A 24,067-nucleotide genomic window follows, 5' to 3' on the forward strand; every position below is an offset into this window, starting at 1 on the left:
AAGGGGACCAAAGGAGCCAGTGAGCACTAGCTTAAGATCATCAATATTTAGAAGCTAAAAATTAAACAAAGAATGAAATGAGTGTCGGCACAGGTAGGCAGCACAGGTGCTCCCAAGACCAAATTCTAACTAACATTTGCAACTGTTACAGAGACTGTCAGTTGTTTGTTGAACTCAAACATGACGGCAAAGAAATACAGCCTGGTCCTTCCCTTCCGTCCCAAACCAGCCCAGCCCAGCCAGTGCAGGCCTCTACCCCAGCAGTCAGCAGTCAAGGAAGTTGAGAATGAGAGTGAGTCTGCTACCAGATTGGCTCCAGCATCGCAACTCCCAGAGTCATCTGCCTTCAACCCCAGGGCAACGCCCCTCTCTCTCTTCTCTTCCCTCCCTCCCCATTTCTCTGTCTCTTTCTCCCCCCACCCCACCGCCTTCCAGTGCAGGGGATCAGCCCAGGGCTTTGTGCATATTAGGCAAGCAATCTACCACTGGGCCATATCTACAGCATAATAGAGCCATCCTTGAACTTTACCTGATGCTCTGTATTAGAGGGAAAGGATGCTTCTCTTTCATATGTTTCTTAGAAGCAAACTTAGAAGGCACCAGATGACTTCTGTTATGGTTTGCACTGGATTGTCCCTCAAAGGTGCATGTGTAGATGGCTTGGTGTCCAATGCAGTAGTATTCAGAGGTGGGGCTTTGGGAAGTGATTGGATCATAAGGGTCTGATCTCATCAGTGCGTTAATCTACTCATAGCTGAATGGATTGCAGGGAAGTGGGGTGATGGCAGAGGCTATGGGAGTGAGACCTGGTTAAAGAAAAGGGGTCCTGAAGGATATGCCCCTGGGGACTGTATCTTGTCCCCAGCCCTTTCCTCTCTCACTCTCTGCCTCCTTACTGCCATGAGGTGAACAGCTCTCCTCTGCCACACCCTTCCACCTCTACAACAAAGCCAGCTGACCATGAACGGAAACCATACACCTTTTCTCCTTTAAGTTGTCTATTTCAGGTATGCTGGTCCCAATGACAAAAAGCAGACTAACATGACCTCATTCAACAGAGCTCCAAGTGCCTACCATGTGCCACTGATGACAGATGCTGAGGAAATTAGGGGCTGATGGCCAGCTAATCAGCTAGCTACTGTCCACACCACGAAGCTTCACAGTGTCCTTTCCCCTGCTTTCCTGCTGGTCCTGGGGAAGCTGCCCACAAGCAGTGCCTTTGAGAGTCCAATGAACAGAAGTGAGAACACAAAGACGGTCCCTCATCACCCACTTGTCACCAGTAAAAATTCACCCACATCTCATCTACTGAGCCTGCACTTATTAGGAGGTGTATAGTCAGCTGTGCTAATGAACCACCTTAGGGCTGAGGTTGTGGCTCAGTGGTAGAGCGCTTGCCTCACACATGTGTGGTACTGGGTCCATCCTCAGCACCACATAAAAATAAATAAATAAAGGTATTGTGTTCATCTAAAAAATATTTGGAAAAAAATGAACCACTTTGAAGTATGAAGTAGAGATAGAGAAGCAACAGTAAGGGTCCTTACACTACTCGGGGACCCCTATCTGTTTCTTCCCATTGACCTTGGGAGACACTGGAGGTTTCTGACAATGCCAACATTAAACCCCACAGCTGGGACACAGGTCTTTCCATTTCTCAGGAGTTCCTGCACTTTCTAAAGGTTTGTTTTCCCAATATCACAATCTCTCCTCTCAAAGGTCAAAAACATACTAAGTTTATAGCCAGGCCCCTCTTCACTCGGTATCTAGTGGAAATGCAGGATCCAGACAGGATGGTTCTGAAAAGGCACCTCAGGCTGAGTTATGTATCAGACGTACTATGGGGCATAAATGCAAACCAGAGGCTACTCCTGCCCTAATGCCATTTATAGTTTAAAGCCATCAATGGCTACATGAGACAAATGGTTTTAAAATAAAACAGAAACCCAGGTTATAGAGAATGTGAACAAAGCAAGACTCAAAAACAAAGCAGAGGTTAATTTTAACCAGTAGATCCAGCCGATGAACAACTCTGGGTGACATGTTTTCCTTAAGAAGGTGTCTTAGTAACAGGGACTTTTGTGAATTGATTAGGGTCCAAAATGGGTGACTGTGGGTTTATCCAGATCAACCATTGCTCCCATGGTGGATTGGTCTTCTGACCTCAAGTTCCAGGCTCAATGCCAGCCTCATTCTAGCCCCAACAAGCACATCTCCAATAAAAATTTCATAGTCCCAGATCCTTTTAAAATCAAGAATACACATCCCTGGAGAGTAGACAATAGCTTTACTACTAGAAAGGTATTTTCTCTATATTAGAAAATGGGAAGAAACAATAGCACAGTGCTTACATTTAATGGGTCTAATTTAAATTAGACCAACCCAGGTTCAAAAAACACGCTCTTTGGGCTGGGGCTGGGGCTGTAGCTCACTGGCAGCTCTTGCCTAGCACATCTGAAGCACTGGGTTCGATCCTCAACACACCACGTAAAATAAAGGAATCTGTCCATCTACAACAACAACCAAAAAAAAAAAAACAGGCTCTTTAACCTAGGCCTCACGTTCCACATCTGCAAAATTAGAAGAACAGTACATATTTCAAAATTTGGTGGCATTAATAAGACTAGAGTTTTATTATTTAAAAAATCAACCTACTGCTTGACCTATGGCAAGTAGCTGCAAAAATACCCAATATTTTAATAATATTATTTTAAATATTTTAGAATAAATTATGCATAATACTTGTAATGTAGGTATTACTATCATTATTATAATTATTATATAAATTATGCTGCAGATCAGTTCCAAGTACATCTGTGTGTTGATATGACCTGAGATTTGCTGGATACATCACAGTGCAGTTCTAGGAACCACAAAGTTGAGGACCAAATCCCTGAACTATAAAATCCTCCAGGAAAGCCCTGCCTTGACAGAGTGAGCCACCAGCCTGATCCACCTGCTCCCAGCCTCTCAACCAGCACCTGGCACAGGCAGTCCCCAAAAGCTAAGCATGTGCTCAGTCTCCACAGTGGTTTCATAAACTTTCTATCAAGTGTCCCAACTGCTCTGAGGGAAAGGGCACACTCTCTCTGCCTCCCCAGACTCGCCCTGGCCCATGGTAGAAGCCTATAGGCTGTTCTCTGTGGTTTTATGATCTCCAAGGCCAGGACAGCCTGGAGGAATGACCACAATGATTACTGATGTGAAGGACCCTCCAGTTCCACTGCCTACTCTCAACCTCCCAAGGCCTTCTCCCCTCCCCACATTTCCTAGAGGGAGCTCTGAGCCACGGTGGCTACTGAAGTTTCCAGTAACTCGTTCCTCCTTGAATACCACCTCTTCCTGTCATCCACTACTACCTGTAGGACTCAGCTCTTCTGCTCCCACAAAGTTGAAAAATACCTTTACTCAAGTGAACAGAGCTCCTTTAAGTATCTTGCCCTCCTGGAATCGCTACACAGATATCAAACGTCATTGAACTATGTGAAAAGTAGGGACGATGTGTCTAATTCTTCTGTGTTAAAAAGTAAGATGAACAGCTGTCAGGACCAAAGATGGGGAGAGAAAGGTTCCCAGCAGAAGGACCAATAGTACCTACCATTGGTCTGCACAGCTACTTTATCTCATGGGTTCACAGCTGCTTTCAGGATCCTATGCGCCCAGCTTTTAGTAGGTGCCTAATAAGTGAGGGAGAGGCCTATGGCAGCTATGCAGATGTCAGGAACTACAGTTTATCATAGTTCTTTTACACATGTAGAAGCTACAGGGGTGCGGATGTGTAAACATCAGGGCTTGATTTACTGAATTAGAATTTGTACATTAAAATCCCTCCAGTTGAGTCTCAGGCAGGCTACAGCCTGAGCTAGAAAAAATGAACTTCAAACTTTCAGTCCTTATACTCTGCAAGAAGTATACTCCTAGCAGGGCACGATGGTGCATGCCTGTAATCCCAGTGGCTTGAGAGGCTGAGGCAGGAGGATCATGAGTTCAAAGCAAGTCTGAGCATCTTAGCAAGGCTCTAAGCAACTCAACAAGACCCTGTCTCTAAACAAAATACAAAAAAGGGCTAGAGATGTTTCTCAGTGTATGAGTGTCCCTGAGTTTAATCCTCAGTACCAAAAAAAAAAAAAAAATACACTCCACACTATGGCCCAATACACACACACACAACACACACACACACACACACATGTACAGTAATATTTTTCTTCAATATTCTACCTAATTTTCTTCCAAACCTAATTTATTACAACACATTAAACTCACTCCACCACTCAAAACAATTTGAAAAACGCTGAGTTAGTGTACAGAAGGAGAGTAGGGGAGTGGTTGCTATAAAGAAGTGAGGAATGGTCAGATCATAGAAGGCCTTGCTGACTTCATGGAGATTCATGGAATATAGGTCTTGCCTTTGTAGCGCTTACAGTCTCCTCTGGGATGGGGCAGAGGTATAGACAGAGACAAACAAATAAAGGATATGTTCATAAATGTCATCATGATGGGTCTGGAGAAGAGTTTCAGACAGGAGAATAATGCACAGACAGGTGAGAGAAAACACATTGAGAAAGCAGAATGTGCTCTCAAGGAATAGTTTCAGGCAGGAACAGCTATGCTATCCCTGGCTCCAAAATCCTGCTTTTTTGCAGAGGGAGGCTTCATTATCTAGGATATCTTATCTCAATGGAAGTCATTATGATTGTGTCTGAAAAATATGACAAGCCTTCCAGAATAAAGGATAGAATGAAGAAAAGTAGAAAACATAAGATAGTGTCAGAGCCCACATTCCTCCAGGTACTGAAGATACAGGCTTTCTAGAAGTACCACTTTGTGGCCTGACTGGGGAATTTGCCCCTGCAGTGTATGGAGCTGGCCCAACTATGAAGTGGTATTTCAGGCCTATTATATTTTAAGACCTTTATTGAGGTATAATTTACATATCCTAAAATTCTTTCATGTTACTGCCACCCAATTTTAGAACATTTCTATCACCTCAAAAGATCTCTCATGCCCGTGTGTAGTCATACTGTCTTTATCTCCTGCCTCAGCCAACCATTAATTTTCTTTTTGTTTTTATTAGATTTGCCTTTTCCGGAAATTTCATACAAATTGAATCATTTATTTAGGTTTATCCATGTTGTGGCATGTATCAATACTTCATTCCTTTTTATTGCTGAACGGTATTCCATGGTAGGGAAGCACACCTTGTTTACCTATTCATCAGTTGACAGACACTTGAGTTGTGGATCATATTGCTATGAACGTTCACATATAGGGTTTTGTAGTATGTTTTCATTTCTCTTATCAGAAGCGGAATTGTTAGCTCCTATTGGAAATTCCTTTGTAACATTTTCAGAAACAGCCAAATTGTTTTACAAAGTGGCTGATCCAGATTCCACTCCCACCAGCAATATGTGAGAGTTCCAGTTTATCTATATTGTCAGGTATAATTTAGTGTTAAATTCCTATTGACATTTATTGTGATAGAAGCATAAACCAGATAAATTTTCGATGAGCAAGCCTGTGAAATGTGGAGTTCACGTGGCCTCATAATTGATTTGCATTCCAAATTTCCCTTAAATTTTATTTTAAAAAATTACCGGAGATGTCCATTTCAAAACATTGACTTCATTAAAGTCATTTGGTATCAAAATGTAATACCCAACAACTAAGTAAGCCTAGGTCATAGGAAATTTGACTAAAATGTCAAAAGGAACTTATCAAGGAGCTAATAAGCACAACAAATGGGAATGGGCACTGCATATGAAAATGAGTCTTACAAGGGACATAAATGTAACTGTGAATCCCACAAACCAGAAGCAACTTACAGAAGGTCACAGAATTATTTCTTTAATTCTGATGCAACTTGCATTGTATGAGGTCATGAAAAATAAAACAGAGACCCTGTTGCCAAAAAGAATAGAAACAGACCTGACCTCCAGGGGACAGAGAGCCTAATAGTCACAAGAAAGCCCCTGTTGCTTTGAAAACCCGAGGCACCTCTGGCAAATATGCACACAAATTAAAAGAGGGCTTGGGAGAACTGGCAAGAGCTCTAGTTCAGAGATCCCAGAGGACACCAGGCTTTCAAACCCCTTCCCTTTCCAATCTGGAAAACAAACTCCCTACCTGGGATCTGGATCTCTGAATCTCTAAGATTTTCTTTCAAGCCTCATACCCATTTCACAGAATGTGGATAATTTCCTCTCTTCACAAAGGGCTTCTTCCTGGGGAAGGACATTTTTTTGTACCTAATGATGAAGACCTACAATCCACTAGCACTTTTTCTGGTGCAATCAGTCATAGGGACGCTTAGGTACCCAGCTGGGCAGGTTCCAGGAGATTTCCCCTGCTGATTTTCAGTCACTCAAGGAAAACAAAGGCGTAACTAAGATTAGGTTACAGTGATTTAAAGAAACACTATTCCTCTTCCCCCAGCCCCTCCTCCCAAATGTGTAGATGTGTATATTTCACACTTTTACATCTGTTCTCCTAAAATAAGAGATGCTCATATTTAGGAAATAATGACTACAATACCAGCTCAAGTCAATGACTTATTGTTCAGACCCAAGAGTGCCTGCAACGCTCCTGGCCTCCTAGCAGCATACAGATATTAAGATCTGGAACATACCACAGTGCTTTGTTTATTCAATTGCCCAGAATGAAAACTAAGTTCTCTCTGGTGCTGAAGCTACCGGTTTAAAGGAAAAAGAAGAGGACAGGCCTGTAGGAAGAGTGAGTGCTTTGGATTTGATCTTCCCAACCATTAAGGAGTAAGACACCAGCACCAAACCAATGAGCTCCCGGTCCCCAGAATCCCTGTGCTCTACAGGAGCTTCAGAGTTCAGCTGGAAAGCCCAGCACTCCCAAAGTCAAAGGCCTTTCAATCAAGTTAATGGTAGCACTATAATCCCCACGGGTGTGGCAGGAACTGGGTAGAGAGGCTGCAAAGTCATTTGAAAGTCAGTTTTCTTAGAAAAAGCCTATGACATCACCACCTAGACAGAAAACTGTCCAAATCTTTTAGGAGATGGAATACATAGCCCCTTCTAGAGAATAATGTAACACTCCTAAAATGCTCAAGTAACTCCCTGATGCTATAATGACATTAAAACCGCTTCTGAGAAAGTTGAATCTGTCCCTCAAATAATCAAAATTGGGAAAAACCTGATGGTTTGCAACAAGATACCTTTCACTTCTAGCTTAATGATGATTATCAAACCATCTTTTCCATTTAAAATAGGTATTTGGGGCTGGGGCTGGGGCTCAGTGGTAGAGCACTCGCCTGGCACGCATGAGGCACTGGGTTTGATCCTCAGCACCATATAAAAATAAATAAAATAAAGTTTTTGTGTCCAACTACAACTAAAAAAACTATGTATTTAAAAAAAAAAAAATATATATATATATATATATAATAAAATAGGTATTCTGAAATGGCATCTTCAAACTCACTTTTTCCAAAGCACCTTCCCCAAATATTATTCATTAAATAAAATTAGGATATCTGCTCAAGTTGTATATACAGTTGCCTTGACAACCATAATTGCCATCAACCTTCCTCCAAATAAATACACACACAACGTAAGTAGTCTACTTTTCTAAGAAATGTAGATTAAATAACAACATGGGACATTCTTTGTGGCTAAGAAAAGTTTATGGGTTGTTCCAAAGAAATTCTGTGGGATTTCTCAGTAAGGAAATCATTTACCTGGTATCAAGATTCCAGACACCCATTCCATTTCCTAGGATTCACAACATAACCCAAAGAACATATCCTTCAAATAAAAGTCGGACTGAAAAAGTTTGTGGGTATGGTTTCTTTTTTTCAACTTCCAGGCAAAAGTCAGCATCTCCTGGTCTTTAAATTAAAAATCCCTCTAGGCCTATAAGGAAAAATGGGAAATCAACATCAGAAAGATGTACTTTTTTTTTTCCAGTACTAGGGAAAGATACAACTTTTTGATCATGGGGATGAAGCTTTTCTGCATCTTGAAAAAGCTCACTAAATTAAAAAATATTGGCGCTGGGTGCTATGGCACATGTCTGTAATCCCAGCAACTCGGGAAGCTGAGGCAGGAGGATCTCAAGTTCAAAGCCAGCCTCAGCAACTCAGCAAGACACTGAGCAACTCAGCAAACCCTGTCTCTAAATAAAATACCAAAAAGGGATGGGGATGTGGCCGAGTGGTTAAGTGCCCCTGAGTTCAATCCCTGGTGCCAAAAAAAAAAATTGGCAATACAAAGACCAATTCAGGATTGATCACAGACTCTTTGATCCCTTTTCCTTACAAACAATCCAAATGCACACATAATTAGTGTGGTTTTAAATTCCATATTCCTAAAAATGTGTACCTTCCACAATTTCTTTGAGGCCAAAACCCCTTATGGGAAGCTGCAGTTACCTTTTACAAATCACTAATTCTTACTGTCCAACATTTTCAGACACACTCAAAGTTCTGGAGATATATTCCATGTCGTTCTAAAAGAAATCTGTATTTAGTAAACCAGTTTTATGACCATTTCATTAACACAAGTTTCTTCCACTCATTAACATTATTTTATTACTATATCTCCAAAATTTAGCCCAGTGCTGGTCACACAGCAGTTGCTCAATAAATATCTGCTAAAAGAATAAGTAAACTGGCATGAAAGAAACAAGAGGAGAGAAAACTGTCTTTTAAACATTTATGATAATGGTCTGAGATTATAAAGTGCAACTGAAGGGTTGTGTGTGTGGTCCTGGGTTCAGTCCTTAGCACCAAAAACAAACAAGACCCCACAAGCTTCATAAAGTGCAACCGAATTAACAGGAAGACTTCTTAATACACACAGGTTGCTGGACCCATCCCGAAAGTTTCTGACTCAGGAGGTCAGAGAAGCAGACCTAAGAGCTGATTCAAAGTTGCTGATCTAAGGATGTCCCTTTGAGAACCACTGACTTGGAAGTAAAACTGTAAAGGTAAAGCTCCTACAAAAATCTCAATGCATGGATGAATATTTACTGAGAATCTACAGGCTACAGAGCCCTCTACTCCCTACTGGGTAAGCAGCACAGGTCCTTGCTCCAAACACTATCTAAATTGGAAATGCATGGATATACCTGTAAAGGGACAATACATACACACATGTCCAAAACAGCAAGAAATAATTAGTACAGTCAAACTAAAGATGTTTCATTTCTCCAATGCATTTCTTGATAATGTATCCTACTGTGCAATTTAATCTACTATTCTCAGATAGACATTACCAAACCACAATGCACAGCTTTTCTTCCTTGTACTACCTCACTTCATTTCACTCACTAATGGGAGTTTCATCAGAGGCCAGACACAAAATGTAACGAGGGAGCCCCTTTTAAATCTTATTTATGTTGTTTGTATTTTCACATGTCTAAGCACCAAAGTCATGGTCAACATTCTGTCCTCAGTACAGCAATAATGTAATCCTGACATTGGGCTGAACCAAAATGCAAACACAATCCAACAGAACTTCTGACTCTAACTTTCCCATCACTGCAGAGGTTTCTAAGCATTGCTAGCATTAACTTTCAAATGCATACTTTTCTCATGACCCTGCTCTGGATTTAAGTGCATTTATATCCAGATTGCAATCAGAGAAGGTATTTAATTGGATAATGTTTGCAAGTACTTTGAAGATATAAAGTGCCCTATAAATGCTAAATATTATTATTATTATTATTTATATACAGTTTGCAATTACTGCTTACAACCTATCCCACCCACCACTCTGCTATAATTTGATTACAGGCAGTTAAAAAAAATACCTAGAGGTAGAAATGATGAAACCATGTCCATGTGAAGTTCTGGATGTATACCCTAGGCATAAATAATTTATAGGCATTTGAAATGGAGGGTTTGGCCATAAAATCCAGTAAATCAAGGGAACTGGCCTCCAGAAAATGTACAGTCATAAAGTTGTGTCAGTTTTAATAGTTTCTTACTTATAAACTGGATAGAAAGTAGACTGTACTCCAAAATACAAGAGTTCTTTTGGTTTCTGAATCTATCTTCTATTTTCTCCATTGTAATCTTAAAATATCTATACTCATATGAAAAACTTAAATTACAACTCAAGATTTTGATGTTAACAACTATCTGACAGATAAAGGGTTGAGTAAGGCCTCTGCAATCATCCTGTTATCTTCTGTGATGATCACAAATTCAGTGATCTCCAATGCTTAGAAAACAGAGACCTCTGAGCCTGATTCCACACCTTTTCCAAACACACTTGCTGGATGTCTAACAAAAAGAATGACAGATTAACTGTAAACATCTCTACGTTTTGTCCAAGGATAAAAATGTTAATCATAAACTGATTCATAAATTATGTTTCATACAACTCCAAGCTGACTCTGGTTACTTAAAACACAGTATCACAAGGAGGAAATGCTTTAGAATAACGCTTACATCACTACAGGGCTATCAAAGAAAACTTGTCCCCAACACCAAATGTGAAAGCCAGAGAGATGATGCCTTAGATAATTATGATGTTATGACAAGGTCTATAAGTCAAAACAGGGTCATGTAAGTCCCTGTGGGCCCTGGCTTTGGGGCCAGTCATAAGCTGGGCCATTCAGTAGCTCTATGACCTGCCTTTGCTAAATTAATTGATGTTTCTAAGCTTTGTGTGTTCATCTGTAAATGATACACATCAACCTCACAAGAAATCAGAGGGTAATTTGACAATTTCAAGAGCCTTAGAGATCAGTCCTGCTGCTTCATTCTAAATTTCATATCTAAGAAATTATCCGAAGGAAAACTACACATACAAAGACTTATGAAAAGGATGTTTATTGAAACATTCTAAGAATTGAAAAGCTAGAAGTAACCTCGAGTCACCAATAGGGGTTGGTGAAATATATTATGATACATCTCAGCAATAAAATGCTAAGCAGTATAAAAGCATATTAGAAATTTCAACATTGAAGTGGACAGAGTTATAGCAGAAACAAGAGTGGTCATGAGGTTATCATTAAAAAGGGGGAATCATTATATTATTCTATTTTTTTTCTTTTTTAGTTGTCAATGGACCTTTATTTTATTTATTTATTTATACATGGTGCTGAGAATCAAATCCAGTGCCTTACACATGCTAAGCAAGAACTCTACCATTGAGCTACAACCTCAACCCCCTATTCTATTTTTTATAGTAGTTTCATTGAAATTTCATTCACATTTTGTAAAATTCACTCTTTGAAGCATTCAGGTGACTTCTGGTATACTTACAGAGTTGTACGACAATCCAAACTACCTGATTTAGGGCATAGCGGTCACTCCCACTCTTTCTTTCCATCAGCCCCAGTAACCACTATCACTTTAAGTCTCTGTAGATTTGCCATTTCTTATAAATGGGATCATGCAACATGGTATGGTTTGTTTTTGGCTTCTTTCACTAGTATATTATTCACTCAGGTTGTAGACTGTGTCAGCACTACCTTTTATTGCTGAATAATATTCTACTGTATGGATAAACTACATTTTGTTTTTTCATTAATTAGTTGATGAAACGTTTGGGAGGTTTCTTTTTTGGGACTACAGTAAACATTCTTGTACGAGTTTTTGCTTTTGCTTTTCTTGGATATATACCTAGAAGGAGATTTGCTAGGTCACATCACAACTCTATCTGTATTTAACATTTTGAGAAACTGACAAACCATTTTCCAAAATTCTGTACATTTTACACATTCCCACCTGTAATGTATATAAACTCCAATATTCTGTCTACTTTCACATATATTCAAAAGTCTCTAGGATAAAGAATTTGGGGGTTTTCTTGTTTGTTCATTTTTTTAGCACCCTGGATTGAACTCAGGGGCACTCGACCACTGAGCCACATCCTCAGCCCTATTTTGTATTTTATTTAGAGATAGGGTTTCACTGAGTTGCTTAGTGCCTCACCCTTGCTGAGGCTGGGTTTAAACTTGTGATCTTCCTGACTCAGCCTCCAGAGCCATATAGATAAAGAGTTTTATAGATTATCCCAGAAAAAAAAAAAACATTAATAGCATGAGGAATGACTGTTCAGTTGTAAAAACACATTGCAGAAAATACATACAATATGAACTTAATTTTTAAAGCTACCTATTTACTTTTGCATAGAACAAACTACTAATCCATATACCAAAGTACATGGATTATGATATCATGGTTATCCTAAGAATTACAAATTTGGATGATATGGGAACTTTTTGCCTTTTCTTCATTTTCTAAATTTTCTTCAATGATTATGCATTGCTTTTATTATGAGAAGAAAAATATTTTTGTTTTTTTTAAATATTTATTTTTCTTTAGTTGTAGATGGACACAATACCTTTATTTTATTTATTTATTCATTTTTATGTGGTGCTGAGGATCAAACCCAGGGCCTCACATGTGCCAACCAAGTACTCTATCACTGAGCCACAACCCTAGTCCCTTGTTTCTTAATTAAACAAATTTTTAACAATTCAGTAGTCTTAGCTCTCATTTACTTTGGTTTCCCAGGCCCCCCTGCAGCCCCAGAGGTCATTCTGGTCACTCACTCCGGTTAGGATCCTACATATATTTCAAGCTCCTACAGTTGGGTTCTCAGCACACAGAATCTTAACTTTTTAATTGTACATCAAAGACTTTGCCATTTACCTATCCTGACTGAGTTGTGCTCTCCTTTACCACCTACTGACTACCAGATTGTCTTAAGAGTGTTTTATACGTTCAAGCAACTTGACCATCTTTGTAGCCATTGTTTTTCAGGCTTATTTTTGTATGGTGAGAATAACTGCTTCACTCAAATGGCTAGGGTGTTCACAGCCCCACTGAGTGGTATGTCACAACAGGACCTAGCTCGGTCTTCAACAAGACAAGGAACTTCTCTTACCCCCAACTTCTAAGTACAAAAGGAATAAGTTAGATCATTAAACCCTAGAAGACAGACAAATAGATAAGATATAAAGAGCAAGATACACAAATGCAGTCACTTTTTTATATACCTTTATTTTATTTATTTATTTTTATGTGGTACTGAGGATCAAACCCAGTGCCTCACACACTCCAGGCAAGTGCTGTACCACTGAACCACAGCCCCAACTCCACAATCCCCTGCTGATTTTCATTTTACTCCTCCTTAGCTCAATGATCTAATGACTTAATCCTATTTACAGCTTTTATCAGAAGCTGCTAAAACCAATTTTCTGCAGGTATGAGGTATAATAAATAAATAACATCCCTTTTAAATTAATTAATTTCATTCATTCAACTGATATTTACTTAATCAATTTTTATCACAAGTCATGCACAGTTCTAAACACCAGAAACTATGCAGGCACACAAGCAAGATCCAGTGGAGGAAGACAAAATTTTATCTTAAATTTCAGATAGTCATAACTGCTTTAAAGACAATAAAACACCGGAATAGGATGGCTACAGGGTAGGAGGGAATGTTAATTTACTGATATGTATCAAAGAAAGCCTCTCCCTGTGATAGCTTCCACAAGGGACTTCAATGACACCCGCCTCCTGGTATTAATGTTCCCACACAGCCACAGAATAAAGCTGACCTGGATTACCCACAAAATTGGGTGGAAATCATGGTATATGATTTCCAATGCTAGATCATAAAGACTGTGTTGCCTCTGCTTTGCTTTCTTGGAATGCTCTGTCCAGGGACAGGCAGCACCATACCATAAAGATGTTCAAGCAGCCCATGGAAGGGCCTCCTGCCAACAGTCAGTATCACATGCGTGAACCATCTTAGAAAGAGGTTCTCCAGCCTGAGCTGAGTGCTCAGAACCCTCAAGCCAAAACCACCAGGTAAGCCACTTCAGAATTCCTGACGCACTGAAATGGTGAAATAACAAATGGTTATAGTTGCTTTAAACCACTAAGTCTGGGGGTCATTTGTTAATGCAGCACTAGATAAGTAATAATATAGGAGCATCTGATCTGAAACCCAAAAAACAAGATGAAGCCCTCCATGCGAAAATTTGGTGAGAATATTTCCTGGCATGGAGAACTACAATTCCAGCCACTAGTGGTCCCTGATGATCATGTGCTGAGTGACTGTACACCTGAAGAAATCAATGAATGAATGCTGGACACGTACCTTATCCTTCAGTTAATCACATTTCACAGAATCATAGAATAGGGGACTGCTTCCAAATTTACACTGCACCCAGACTTGTACTTCTAATACATTAATCAAACAAACACTAGTATCGTATATATATATATATATATATATATATATATATATATATAATGTACTGTTAAAATTCTACAAATTTTCAGCTTGATGCACACTGCCAATGTTCTGATTTCACTAATCAGAGAGAGAGAGTACTTAATATCTTATCCTTACTTCATTCAGAGTCTAAATAAAAGTCATCATCAGTTCTTGGTCCGATTACTCCATTTTCAAAGACCAGAATTAAATTTTTTTTCATTTTTTAAATTTTTTTTTATTTGTTCTAATTAGCTATACATGACAGTAGTCTTTCTTATATCTATTATTTTTATGTGGTGCTAAGGATCAAACTCAATGCCTCACACATCCTAGGCAAGCACTCTACCACTGAGCTACAACAGAATGACATTTTAAATAATAAATCAGAATCCATACTGGAAAAAAATAACTCACCTAAAAATGAGACAAGATATTACTTTTCAATGGTAATTCCTGGTTTTCTGTGGTGCTTAGCTTGCAGTATCTAGGAGTCTCCTAGAATAAGAATCCTTAGTTCTGCCTCTGGCTTCTTTACATATCCCAGATTTTATCACAGAAGAATAACAACTTTAGAAGTCACTGCCAGCATTTTCTGGTCCAAACCATTCCTCTTACATGTGAATATACTAAGGTTCTGAGGGTGAGGGGTCAGAGCCAGCACTCCAGGTAACTCCCAGATGGTATCTCTCCTATTTTATTGTATAAAATTTTTCCAACCAACTCTATCAAGATAAAAACTCAAGGTCATCCTCCAGTGGGGAAATGTACAGGTATAGTCCTTCCCACCCTCTAATATTATTTAATAAAAATAGTAGTCACAAACATTAAGAGGACAGTAAAAAGACTGAAATACCCTACACACACACACACACACACACACACCCCACTGGCTTTGAGAGTCTAACCCAGAGCACCAAGTCTCCCAAAACTCAAAATATGGGGGCTAGGGTTGTGGCTCAATGGTAAAGTGCTCGTCTCAAATGGGTGAGGCACTGGTTTGATCCTCAGCACCACACAAAAATAAATAAAATAAAGGTATTGTGTCCATCTACAACTGAAAAAAAATATATTTTTTAAAAAACTCAAAATATGGACACAATGGAAGCAATTTTCCATAGTAAGAAAATTTTACAAATAGGGATTCTTACCAGGACTCGACAGTACATTCCTCATAATTGGTGCCCCTGGGATTGTACTCTATGTAATTGGCATCCAGTGGAGTTGTACCCTACATAAAATGTGTCCCCTGGAGTTGTGCAAGTAGGATATAATGGGATTCGTGTTCCCTGAAATTGTGCTGTGGTCAGCATTGGCCCCACCTTTCTGGAGTTTCAATTCCTGCTCCAGGCAGCACCACCTCCAGCCTTTCTAAAAGGGCTGCACATTATGTATTTCGCTTGTTTGATATTTATTTATTGAGCACCTGCTGTGAAAAACTCACTGGTAGGGATCCCTAAGAAAATCAAATATGCACGTTGCCTTCATGAAGCTTACTGTGTATTAGTGAATAGAATCCAAGATAGAAAGTTCTGTGTTTTAGGAAAGAGGTGTGAGGTCAGTTCTGAGAGAGTCTGTAAGTGGGAGGGAGAACATCTCTCTGAGAGAAACCAGGGAAAACTGTATGGAAAAGGTGGCCTATGAGTGTTTACTTTACAGTAGCAGGTGCAGAAAAGGAAAATAAGGTAGGACGCCCCCTAAAGAGCATGCATGGGAAGAAGGAGGTTGCCCCCTGGGGTAGTGAAGGAGTGATCATTATTACAACAGCAGAGCTTGGTGGGAGATTGAGCTGACTTACAGCTGGTCCTGATACCAAGCTCTAGTCTTTGGACTGTAGACTGAAGAGTCAGGGAAGACCTTGAAAAAAGAAATAGCCAGACTGAAACCCTACTTTGGCTTCAGTGTACAAGAGGCACTAGTGAGTAGAAGGCTAGGGGTAGAGACATAGGAAATAGGTCTTATCACAAATGCTCCCAGGGGAAGAGTAACAACAGCAGATGAATCGAAGAAAAAGACAAGGAGACCCATGCAAAAGATACTAAGAAAGGACTTTAAAGGTTGGGAGGAAATACAAAAACATTTTCAGAATTTAGGGGCACCTTCTTGAGAACAGCCATCATCCTGGGCATGTTTTATAAAATAAATAAATAAATAAAAAAGGTGGATAGAATCATCTGTCTCTAGAGGGAAATAAACTTCCAAACAGAATGGAAGAATTTTCAAGCAGAATTCATCCAACATTATCTACTTAAGTCCTCCCTCTCTCTCCACTAGGAACTTTATTTTTATATGCAGAGAATAACATTTCATTCAAAAAAAATATCATAGAGATTCTCTTGAATTCTCAGCACACTACTAACAAACTAGTTTAGGTCCTATTCTCAGAGAACTACTTCCCCCACAGGATGGAAGAACCAATTTGACATTAAAGCATCTTTCAGACTCAAGTTATCCCAAATTCTATCAGAAACAGAATCAGTATGGTTGTGCTCAGCTGGGCATGGCGACCACTATTCAATCACAGCAGCCCTGGCTGGGTGGACATTAGAACCACCATGACTGGAAGAAGGAATCGTGTTGAAACCAGAAGGCACAAAAGATGCATTCTAGAGGTGAAAGAAGGCCTCGCTAGAAAGACTCAAAATTACAAGATTTCAAGAGTCTTAGAAATAAGGGGGCAAAATGAGATATGTCCAAGAAGGAAAAATAATGGATATTTTTTCCAGAAAATATTCCATGACCCCCTAAGTAGATAACTATTCAGACAACAAACCATGACTTAAATCAGCTTTTATACTAAATATTACTGCAATTAGTAATGAATACTGAAAATGCTTATGCATATTTCTCTGATGTTCTGATAACTACTGATACACCCTATTTTATTTCAAGGCAGTTTCATTGCAAAGAAAACACCTGTTTAATACCTCTGAAAAACAACAAATACATCTAAAGAAAAACTGCCATGCTGTTGTTGTCTGAAGATACCGTTATCTCATCAATTTGTGTAACTTTACTGAAATCTCATTTTAGACCAAATTTAATTAAGTGCTCTGGGGTAATGAATTAATAATGTTTCAAGATTTCTTTAAGACCCAGGAGACCTCTGACCAGGCTTTAAGTACTGGGCTATTAGTGTTATCATTTTAGGTGTCCACCTCATCCTCCTAGAAAAAGAAAAGAAACACTTTGAAAAGGCCCAGGCATTTAATAAAATTGCTTGCACTTGAATAACAGATCACCTACAAAGAGAAAAAAAAAAAAAAAAGAAAGACAGAAGAAGATTTGAATGAATAATGCCCTATAGTTGATACTAGCTCAGAAATATGGTAATCTCCAAAAAGCTTCTGAGCCAAGCTTACCTCACATGCAGTGAATGCTGATACCCAAGGCTAAGCTCAACTGAGGACATCAGAGAAACATACAAGGTCAGATTGGCACATAAAACGGAACAGGCAACCAAGGTCTACTGAGGTGCTACTGAAAAGAGGCCCCTTCTGATACCTTTTTCCCAGGATCATTTTCTATTAGGTGCAATCACCAGGATCAAATGTTGGTGGAATCAAGTTCCCCCAAAAAGTTCTACCTAACATGGAATAGCACATTTGTATGGTGTGCTGGGCTTTTGAAAGCATTGCCATGAATATTTGATATTTTGAAACCAGTGCACAAGGAAGGCAAGCAGTTGTGATCATTTCCATTTTTAGGTTGACTAAGAAGATGTGGACACAGAACCCAAAGCTAGTGCTCATTCTACTCCATTCGCTTATACATTCATTCCCACATTCATTCATTTATCTAACTAACGGGGACTTGGCACTCAAAGATGACCCCGTGGGCCATAAGCAAGCCCACAGTCTGGTGAGGAGACAGAAAGAAAACGTCACACCATTGATAACACAAGCATAAAAAGTGTAATTAAGAATGTGTGCAAGATTCCAGATATGGTCAATGCTTAAATCTGGGTTTTGATGGAGAAAGGAACAGTTAGGCCCAAAAACAAGTGAGGGGTTCGGGGAAAGACAAGTGTAGGTCATCTAATTCTATTCAAATAGAAAAGTATGTGTGAGCCCTGGCAGAAGCCAAGAGTATGAGATCAGCAGTGGCCAAATCCTGGCCTTGAATGCCTTACCCCGTGGGCCAAGCTAAAGACAGCCAAGATGCTCAGGTTCAGAAATATTTTAATCTTCAAAAAGCTTTCTGGGCTGAGCTCACCTCATGTGCAATAAAGCATCCTGGTGGCAAGTTTCATCTTTTAATATCATGATGTCTTGAAGCAAGAATGACTCAAGGCCCAGGTTTGAATGAGTAAATTGTTTGCTGTAGCCTATGTATGTATACACACATTTCCATACACCCACATGGATAGAGTTTATATCCATAATACTATTATAATATCCGTATCCACATAGATTGTACAAAACATCCACAGACTCCATAAACCTCTCGTGTAGACATATGAATAATGTGTGTGTCTAGACTGACCCCTTGGGACATGTTCAGATGGAGATGGGTTACTAGGAGAGGCTACCCGTGCAGGACAGCCATCTGCCTTGTATCATTCAGTCATCTGCCTGCAAAGGAAGCACGGAGAGGAGGGGGACAAAATGAATTTCAGAGGTGCATTAAAGCTCCATGGTTATCTGTATTACCAATTTACTTGCATGAAGCAGTTTCCCTTCTGCATAAATAAAATTCCATCACCCCACTGAAATTATTCCTCTCTGCCATTTTTTGGTGCTCAGGCAGAAAATGTATTATTGATTTCTGATTCAGCCACAGACAACGTGACTTAGAGCAAAGAGCACTGAATAAAGAGTCAGAAAACCTAGAATCTCTCCTCAAACCATTCTTCTTACCTCCCCTAATCCCCATCCCCCCAACCCCTGTGGCTGTGGACATAGAGCAACAGACTTCACCTCTCTGGGTTTCTCCTTCCCGTGTGTTAAATGTAAGGTGTGGCAGAGCAATCTACAATTTTCTTTCAGTTCTAAATCTGTGAAAATATCTCCACCCCCAAGATTCAGTTTCATGAGTTCTAAAAATCAAGACTAAAATTGAATTCTGATTATTTTCTAACCAAAAAAGACCCAGCTTCGTTTTACTTTTAAAACCCATCCAAATCTTGCATAATTTAAATGATCAGTACTGTCACTGGTTGTTCTGGTTTGAATTATGCATTGTTCCTATTTGGGGAAAATTTAGACTGGGTCCAGTCTAGGATCACTGGCTGAGAACAATAAGCCCCCAAAGTGAGAAAGATAAGGCCTCTCCAGACAGGATCTCTTTTTTAATGCATTGAGCCCAGGGTTTACAAAAAGAGCATTGATTGTGTACATTAAAGAGCCACCGAAACAGCAAGGGACTGGTAAGGCTGCAGCAAATTCTCCTAGAAGCCACTGACCTTGGTTGCATTTCAGGGGTCAGGTACTCACTCCCCAGGAGGTACTCAGCAGGCAGGCCTTATGGAGGGCTAAGGGACAAATCAGACTTCTCATCTACATGAGCCCACCTCTCCAAATTTGAGGAGGCAGAGATGATCACCCTCTGATTTGTGGAAATCACCTCTGGCCTTTGGAGCCACACTGGCCTGCACACAAGGCTGGTGGAAGACCCCATCCCTGCGGGGAGCAAATGTCTACACACCATCATTTAAGTCTTCCTGCCAGCAGTCACTGGGATAAACTGCCTTCCCTCTTAGTACATCTCCAGGCAGGCAGAGAACTAAGCCAGCAGCTCAGGCCACAAAGAACAATTTCCGTGAATCATGCAAAGATATCTTTTCAAAATACAGATTACCAGGGTACAGGTTTTCCCAATGAGAAATGCCTTCAAGGTGGGCCCAGGAGTCTTCATGGTTACTCTTAAGCCTACAGGCAGGCACTGTGTCTGGTGTCTCAGAAAACCTCAGCCAACAGAAAGCCCACAAGAGACAAGTCCCAGCTCAACTTAAAATCACATCAGAGTGCTTTCCATTTAGGAATAATGTCCAGATTGCAGCTCAGGGGAATCACTGCAAACCTTGCTCATTGTTCAGACCCCCTTCCCCTTTGCCACTCCCCTCCTCCCCAAGTCCCAGTCATCCATCCACCGGATTAACATCAACCCGCCAGCAGCAACTCCCATCCAGAAAGTAGGGCAAGTGAACACACAGTCCCTAAAGCAGGAAGCCACAAACTGGTCCAAAGCACCCACCCTGTTACCAACCCCACTCCTAGCTGCCCAGAGGGCAAGGGTTCTGGATGTGGTATTCCCGCACCAAGAAAACAGCCGGCTTACTGTAATAATGCATGAATGAGCTTTGGCAACACAACTATCAGAACAGCCCATGTCAAATGACATCCTGTTTCTTCTCAACTCCAGCACTGCCTTGCTAAAACCTCAACTCCTGGACCAACCGATTAAGGGGAAGGGGAAAAGGACTAGAAAAAGAGGTCGGGGAAGAGGTTTATGGAGACTAAAGAAAAAGTAACACTTTGATTAGAGAGGTAGCTCTTTCAAATATCCAGGGAGAGGTAATGTCAGAAGAAACATTAGACATTCAGGTAAATGGCCCCAAGATTCAGCATCAATCTAACAATGTATTCCTCCAGAGGGCAAGTGAACTTCCACCCCTACTGCCTGTCTCAGCGACCACAGAGCCACCATGGACTGGGTTTCACCCACACTCTATACATCAAGTACATGCACTTGCTATTTTCTTTTTAATTTTATTTTTTTGGTTCATGAGAGGAAGACACCGTCCCCAGATTGGTGTCCAATATTTCTCAGATTCCGGCTGCTCCCACCACCGCCACCCCTCACCCCCTTCCTAGCAGGCAACATCTAATTAAAATGGCAAGAAAGCACAGCCCCCTTCCCCGAAGGAGTGTGTTGGGATCCGGGGTTGGGGGTAGGGAAATGTGGAGGCTGCACTGGGATTCCTGGTGTTCTGATCTCAAAACAACAGCAAAATGGATTCTGTATCAGTGATGTCTTAGTCAATACAATGAAAAGCGTCTGAGGTAATTCACGTGAAGGTAAACGCGAAGCAGCGGGGCAGGGGGAAGGGAGGTGCTCTACCAAAGAATGGCCACAGACACGGGGAAAACACACACACACACACACACACACACACACACACACTCACACACTCCAGGGAGTTCCGGTCTGATTGGGAGAGAACTGAAAACACATCCCTTTCACCTGCTTAAGTTCAGCCATAAAACTGAAATGTCACAGTCACAAAGTCGGAAAGCACAGGCAGGGCTGAGTTAAAACCATAAATAAAGGTGAGTGGCAGACTGGCATTTCAGCGAGCGCTGAGAGGGAGCCAGGGTGGGAGGCAGAAAAGGGGGAGGGGGACGCAGTTGCCATCTACAAGACCCGCATAGCAAAAACTACCCCCTTGGAGCGGTGGGTTCGGCTTGGCGGGGACGGGAGGCTCACAATGTCATCTTGCAGGTAGCTGGAAAACCTGAGGGGCCAGTGGCTTTATTCACGCGGTTATTCATTTTGCCGAAAGGGACAGTTGGGTCTCCCGCCTTAGCAAGAGACGGCTGCCCAGGGCGTGTATACACACACACACACACACACCACACACACCACGAACCTTTCATTTTAATGCTCTTACACCGGTCTAATTTGAAATTGGCATAAGCTTCCCGAGCTCTCGGGGAGCATCGGCCACAGCCAGAGGAGAAAACATACTGCATAGCCCCTGCCATAGGGGCTCAGCCAGGAGCACCTCAGCAACCCCCGAATCAAAATCCGAATGCAGGTTCCCTCGGGTTGCATTCTTCCGCTGCTGCCCACCAGCCCCAGCCCCAGTCCACTCACCGAGCCCACTCTCCCTGCCCCAAACCACTGGAAAGAAATCAGAAAGCACGTTTCTGCTCACCCTCAGAGCCGAGAGATCGATTTCATCCAGGCTGCGAGCCGGGGAGTCGCTCGCCATGTCTACTTCTTCGCCGGAGAAATGGACCAAAACCACCCCGAAGCTTCTCCCTTGGAAATTCCACCTTGGTCTATTTCACTCGCGTCCTCATGCGGGTGTCGCGCCAGAGGCCCCGGGCCAAACCTCCCCCGCCCACCCCAGCCCCACAGAGCCTGAGCACGATCCTCCGCGCGTCTGTCCGCCGTCCGGGAGCCCAACCTGCACAGATCTCCAAGCCCGGAGCCGCGGTGCGTGTGGGCTGCGCGCCCTGATCGGCTAAGGGCGCTGGGGCTGCGTGGGTGTATTTAAATGGGACATGCTTCTTTGCTTGTGCGTGGATGGCGGCTGCATTGGCTGTTATAATGAGACACATCAACTCCTCCACTCAGCTGGGGGGGTGGGGGTGGAGAACCACACAGAACTGTCTATCACCGCTTCCTGGGAGGAGTAAAAGCGGGGGGAGGCGGAGGAGGCGTGGTCTCCGACTGGGGAGAGGCCACGCTTCCTGACCCCGTCCCTCTGCACTAGCGTGGATTGGGGGAGGGGCGCGCGCCCTTTCCTCCCAAGCTTCTGCGGGCTAATGGGGATGGATCGGAAGAGCTGTTCCTGAACCTAGGCGTGCTTATCGCAAGGACTCAAGCTCTATTTTTGTGTGTCCGATTTATGCACTGCAGCAAAATGGCCCTTCAGCCGCATTTTGGGGGTTCTCGGAGGGGTTCGAATGCTCTAGCGCTGAAAAAGAAGCCTGAGAAAAAAAGAACGACGCCCTCCCTCCCCATTAATTATTTGTGGGGCTGGAGTAAGGCGGGCTGGTGCAACCGGTGCATATAAGGACTTGTGTGCAGGGAAGGGGATCCGCCTCCAGACGCGGAACGAGTGGGGGAGAAGCGCACACGCAGGGCGCGCAGCCTGGCGCTTCGGCAGTGTGTAGCGGACGCGGGGTCGGGGCCACCGGTGGCCCCCGGGAAGCTGGATGACAGGCCCAGGACGCCGGTCACTCGCTGCTTCGGGGCTGGGAAGGTTTGCCAGTAGCGGGAAAGCTAGGGGACCTGAGCTCCCTCTTGACATCACCACACCCAAGACCTGCTCGTGCCGCAATTCCCCACGGAAATGACCGAATTGAAACGAGAAGCTTATTCTCTGGGTGCAGTAGCTAGAATGTTTCAGGTAACTCCAAGGCCGGCTTTGGGTAAGCCACATGAGGACAGTATTTCTCCTTCAGGCGGCATTTCGGAGCTGACCTATCCAGATTGATGGAGAAAGTTTGGCTGGTGGATAAGATGTAACATGGAAGATGTACGCGTGAGAGCTATTTCACTTCGACTGCTTTCTCATTTAAACGCTGGTTGTTTACAGTGGTAAACATGACATTCTGTCATCAAGAAAGTGAAGTCACTTCCCGCAGCTTCCCCGCGCTTTCCGGGGCCTTAGCCAAGCGAAATATCTTGGAAGAAAACGCAAAATCTGAACTTTCCCCTACAAATATACCAATAACTCATAAAGTATTCTTTGAATCTCTGTTAAGACGGGGATCTACCTGTGGCCAAATGCAGTGAAGGGTTTTAATTACGTAGCGTGAAGATGAGCTTCAGAATAAGATTTTTTTGAATGAATGAATGAATGAATGGAACCTAATGCAGTTAGTTCATCAAGACTGCTAACATTAAAGGACTTTTAAACAGCATTCAGTATTTGCTGTACTGTTTTTGATAGTAATACTGTATTTTTCGTATGCACTGTGGATCATAGACCATGAAACTTGAAAATTGTTGCAACATCTCAACAGCTGTAATAGTTTGGGAGCTTTTATCTTTAAATGTTATATGTCAAACGTGTTATATTAAAATTGCGCTCTTTGACTTCTCATTTTCTAATGAAACCATCCAAGTCGGTGTAATAAGTACTATGCAATAAACCACCATGTCAGAATGACATA

At 41.7% G+C, this 24,067-nt stretch overlaps 1 protein-coding gene across 7 annotated transcripts in view; it reads right to left on the reverse strand.

Annotated features, from left to right (window-relative positions):
* The window catches only part of Tnik (TRAF2 and NCK interacting kinase), a 383,659-nt gene extending 361,149 nt beyond the window's left edge, over window positions 1-22,510 (reverse strand). For 3 of the 7 annotated variants that reach the window (XM_046422907.2, XM_046422906.2, XM_046422905.2), the window contains exon 1: window positions 22,096-22,508. In XM_046422907.2, the coding sequence (XP_046278863.1) occupies window positions 22,096-22,152 (57 nt within the window). In that variant the 5' untranslated portion in view covers window positions 22,153-22,508. Of the gene's footprint in view, window positions 1-22,095 lie in introns of all 7 variants that reach the window. The other 4 variants (XM_058572273.1, XM_058572272.1, XM_058572271.1 and 1 more) reach the window with 3 other exon arrangements.
* Between the last annotated feature and the right edge of the window lie 1,557 nt (window positions 22,511-24,067).

This window comes from Marmota monax, unplaced genomic scaffold (genome assembly GCF_021218885.2).
Source record: "Marmota monax isolate L192 unplaced genomic scaffold, Marmota_monax_Labrador192_F-V1.1 WCK01_AAM20220418_F8-fsc00110, whole genome shotgun sequence".
Taxonomy (NCBI): domain Eukaryota; kingdom Metazoa; phylum Chordata; class Mammalia; order Rodentia; family Sciuridae; genus Marmota; species Marmota monax.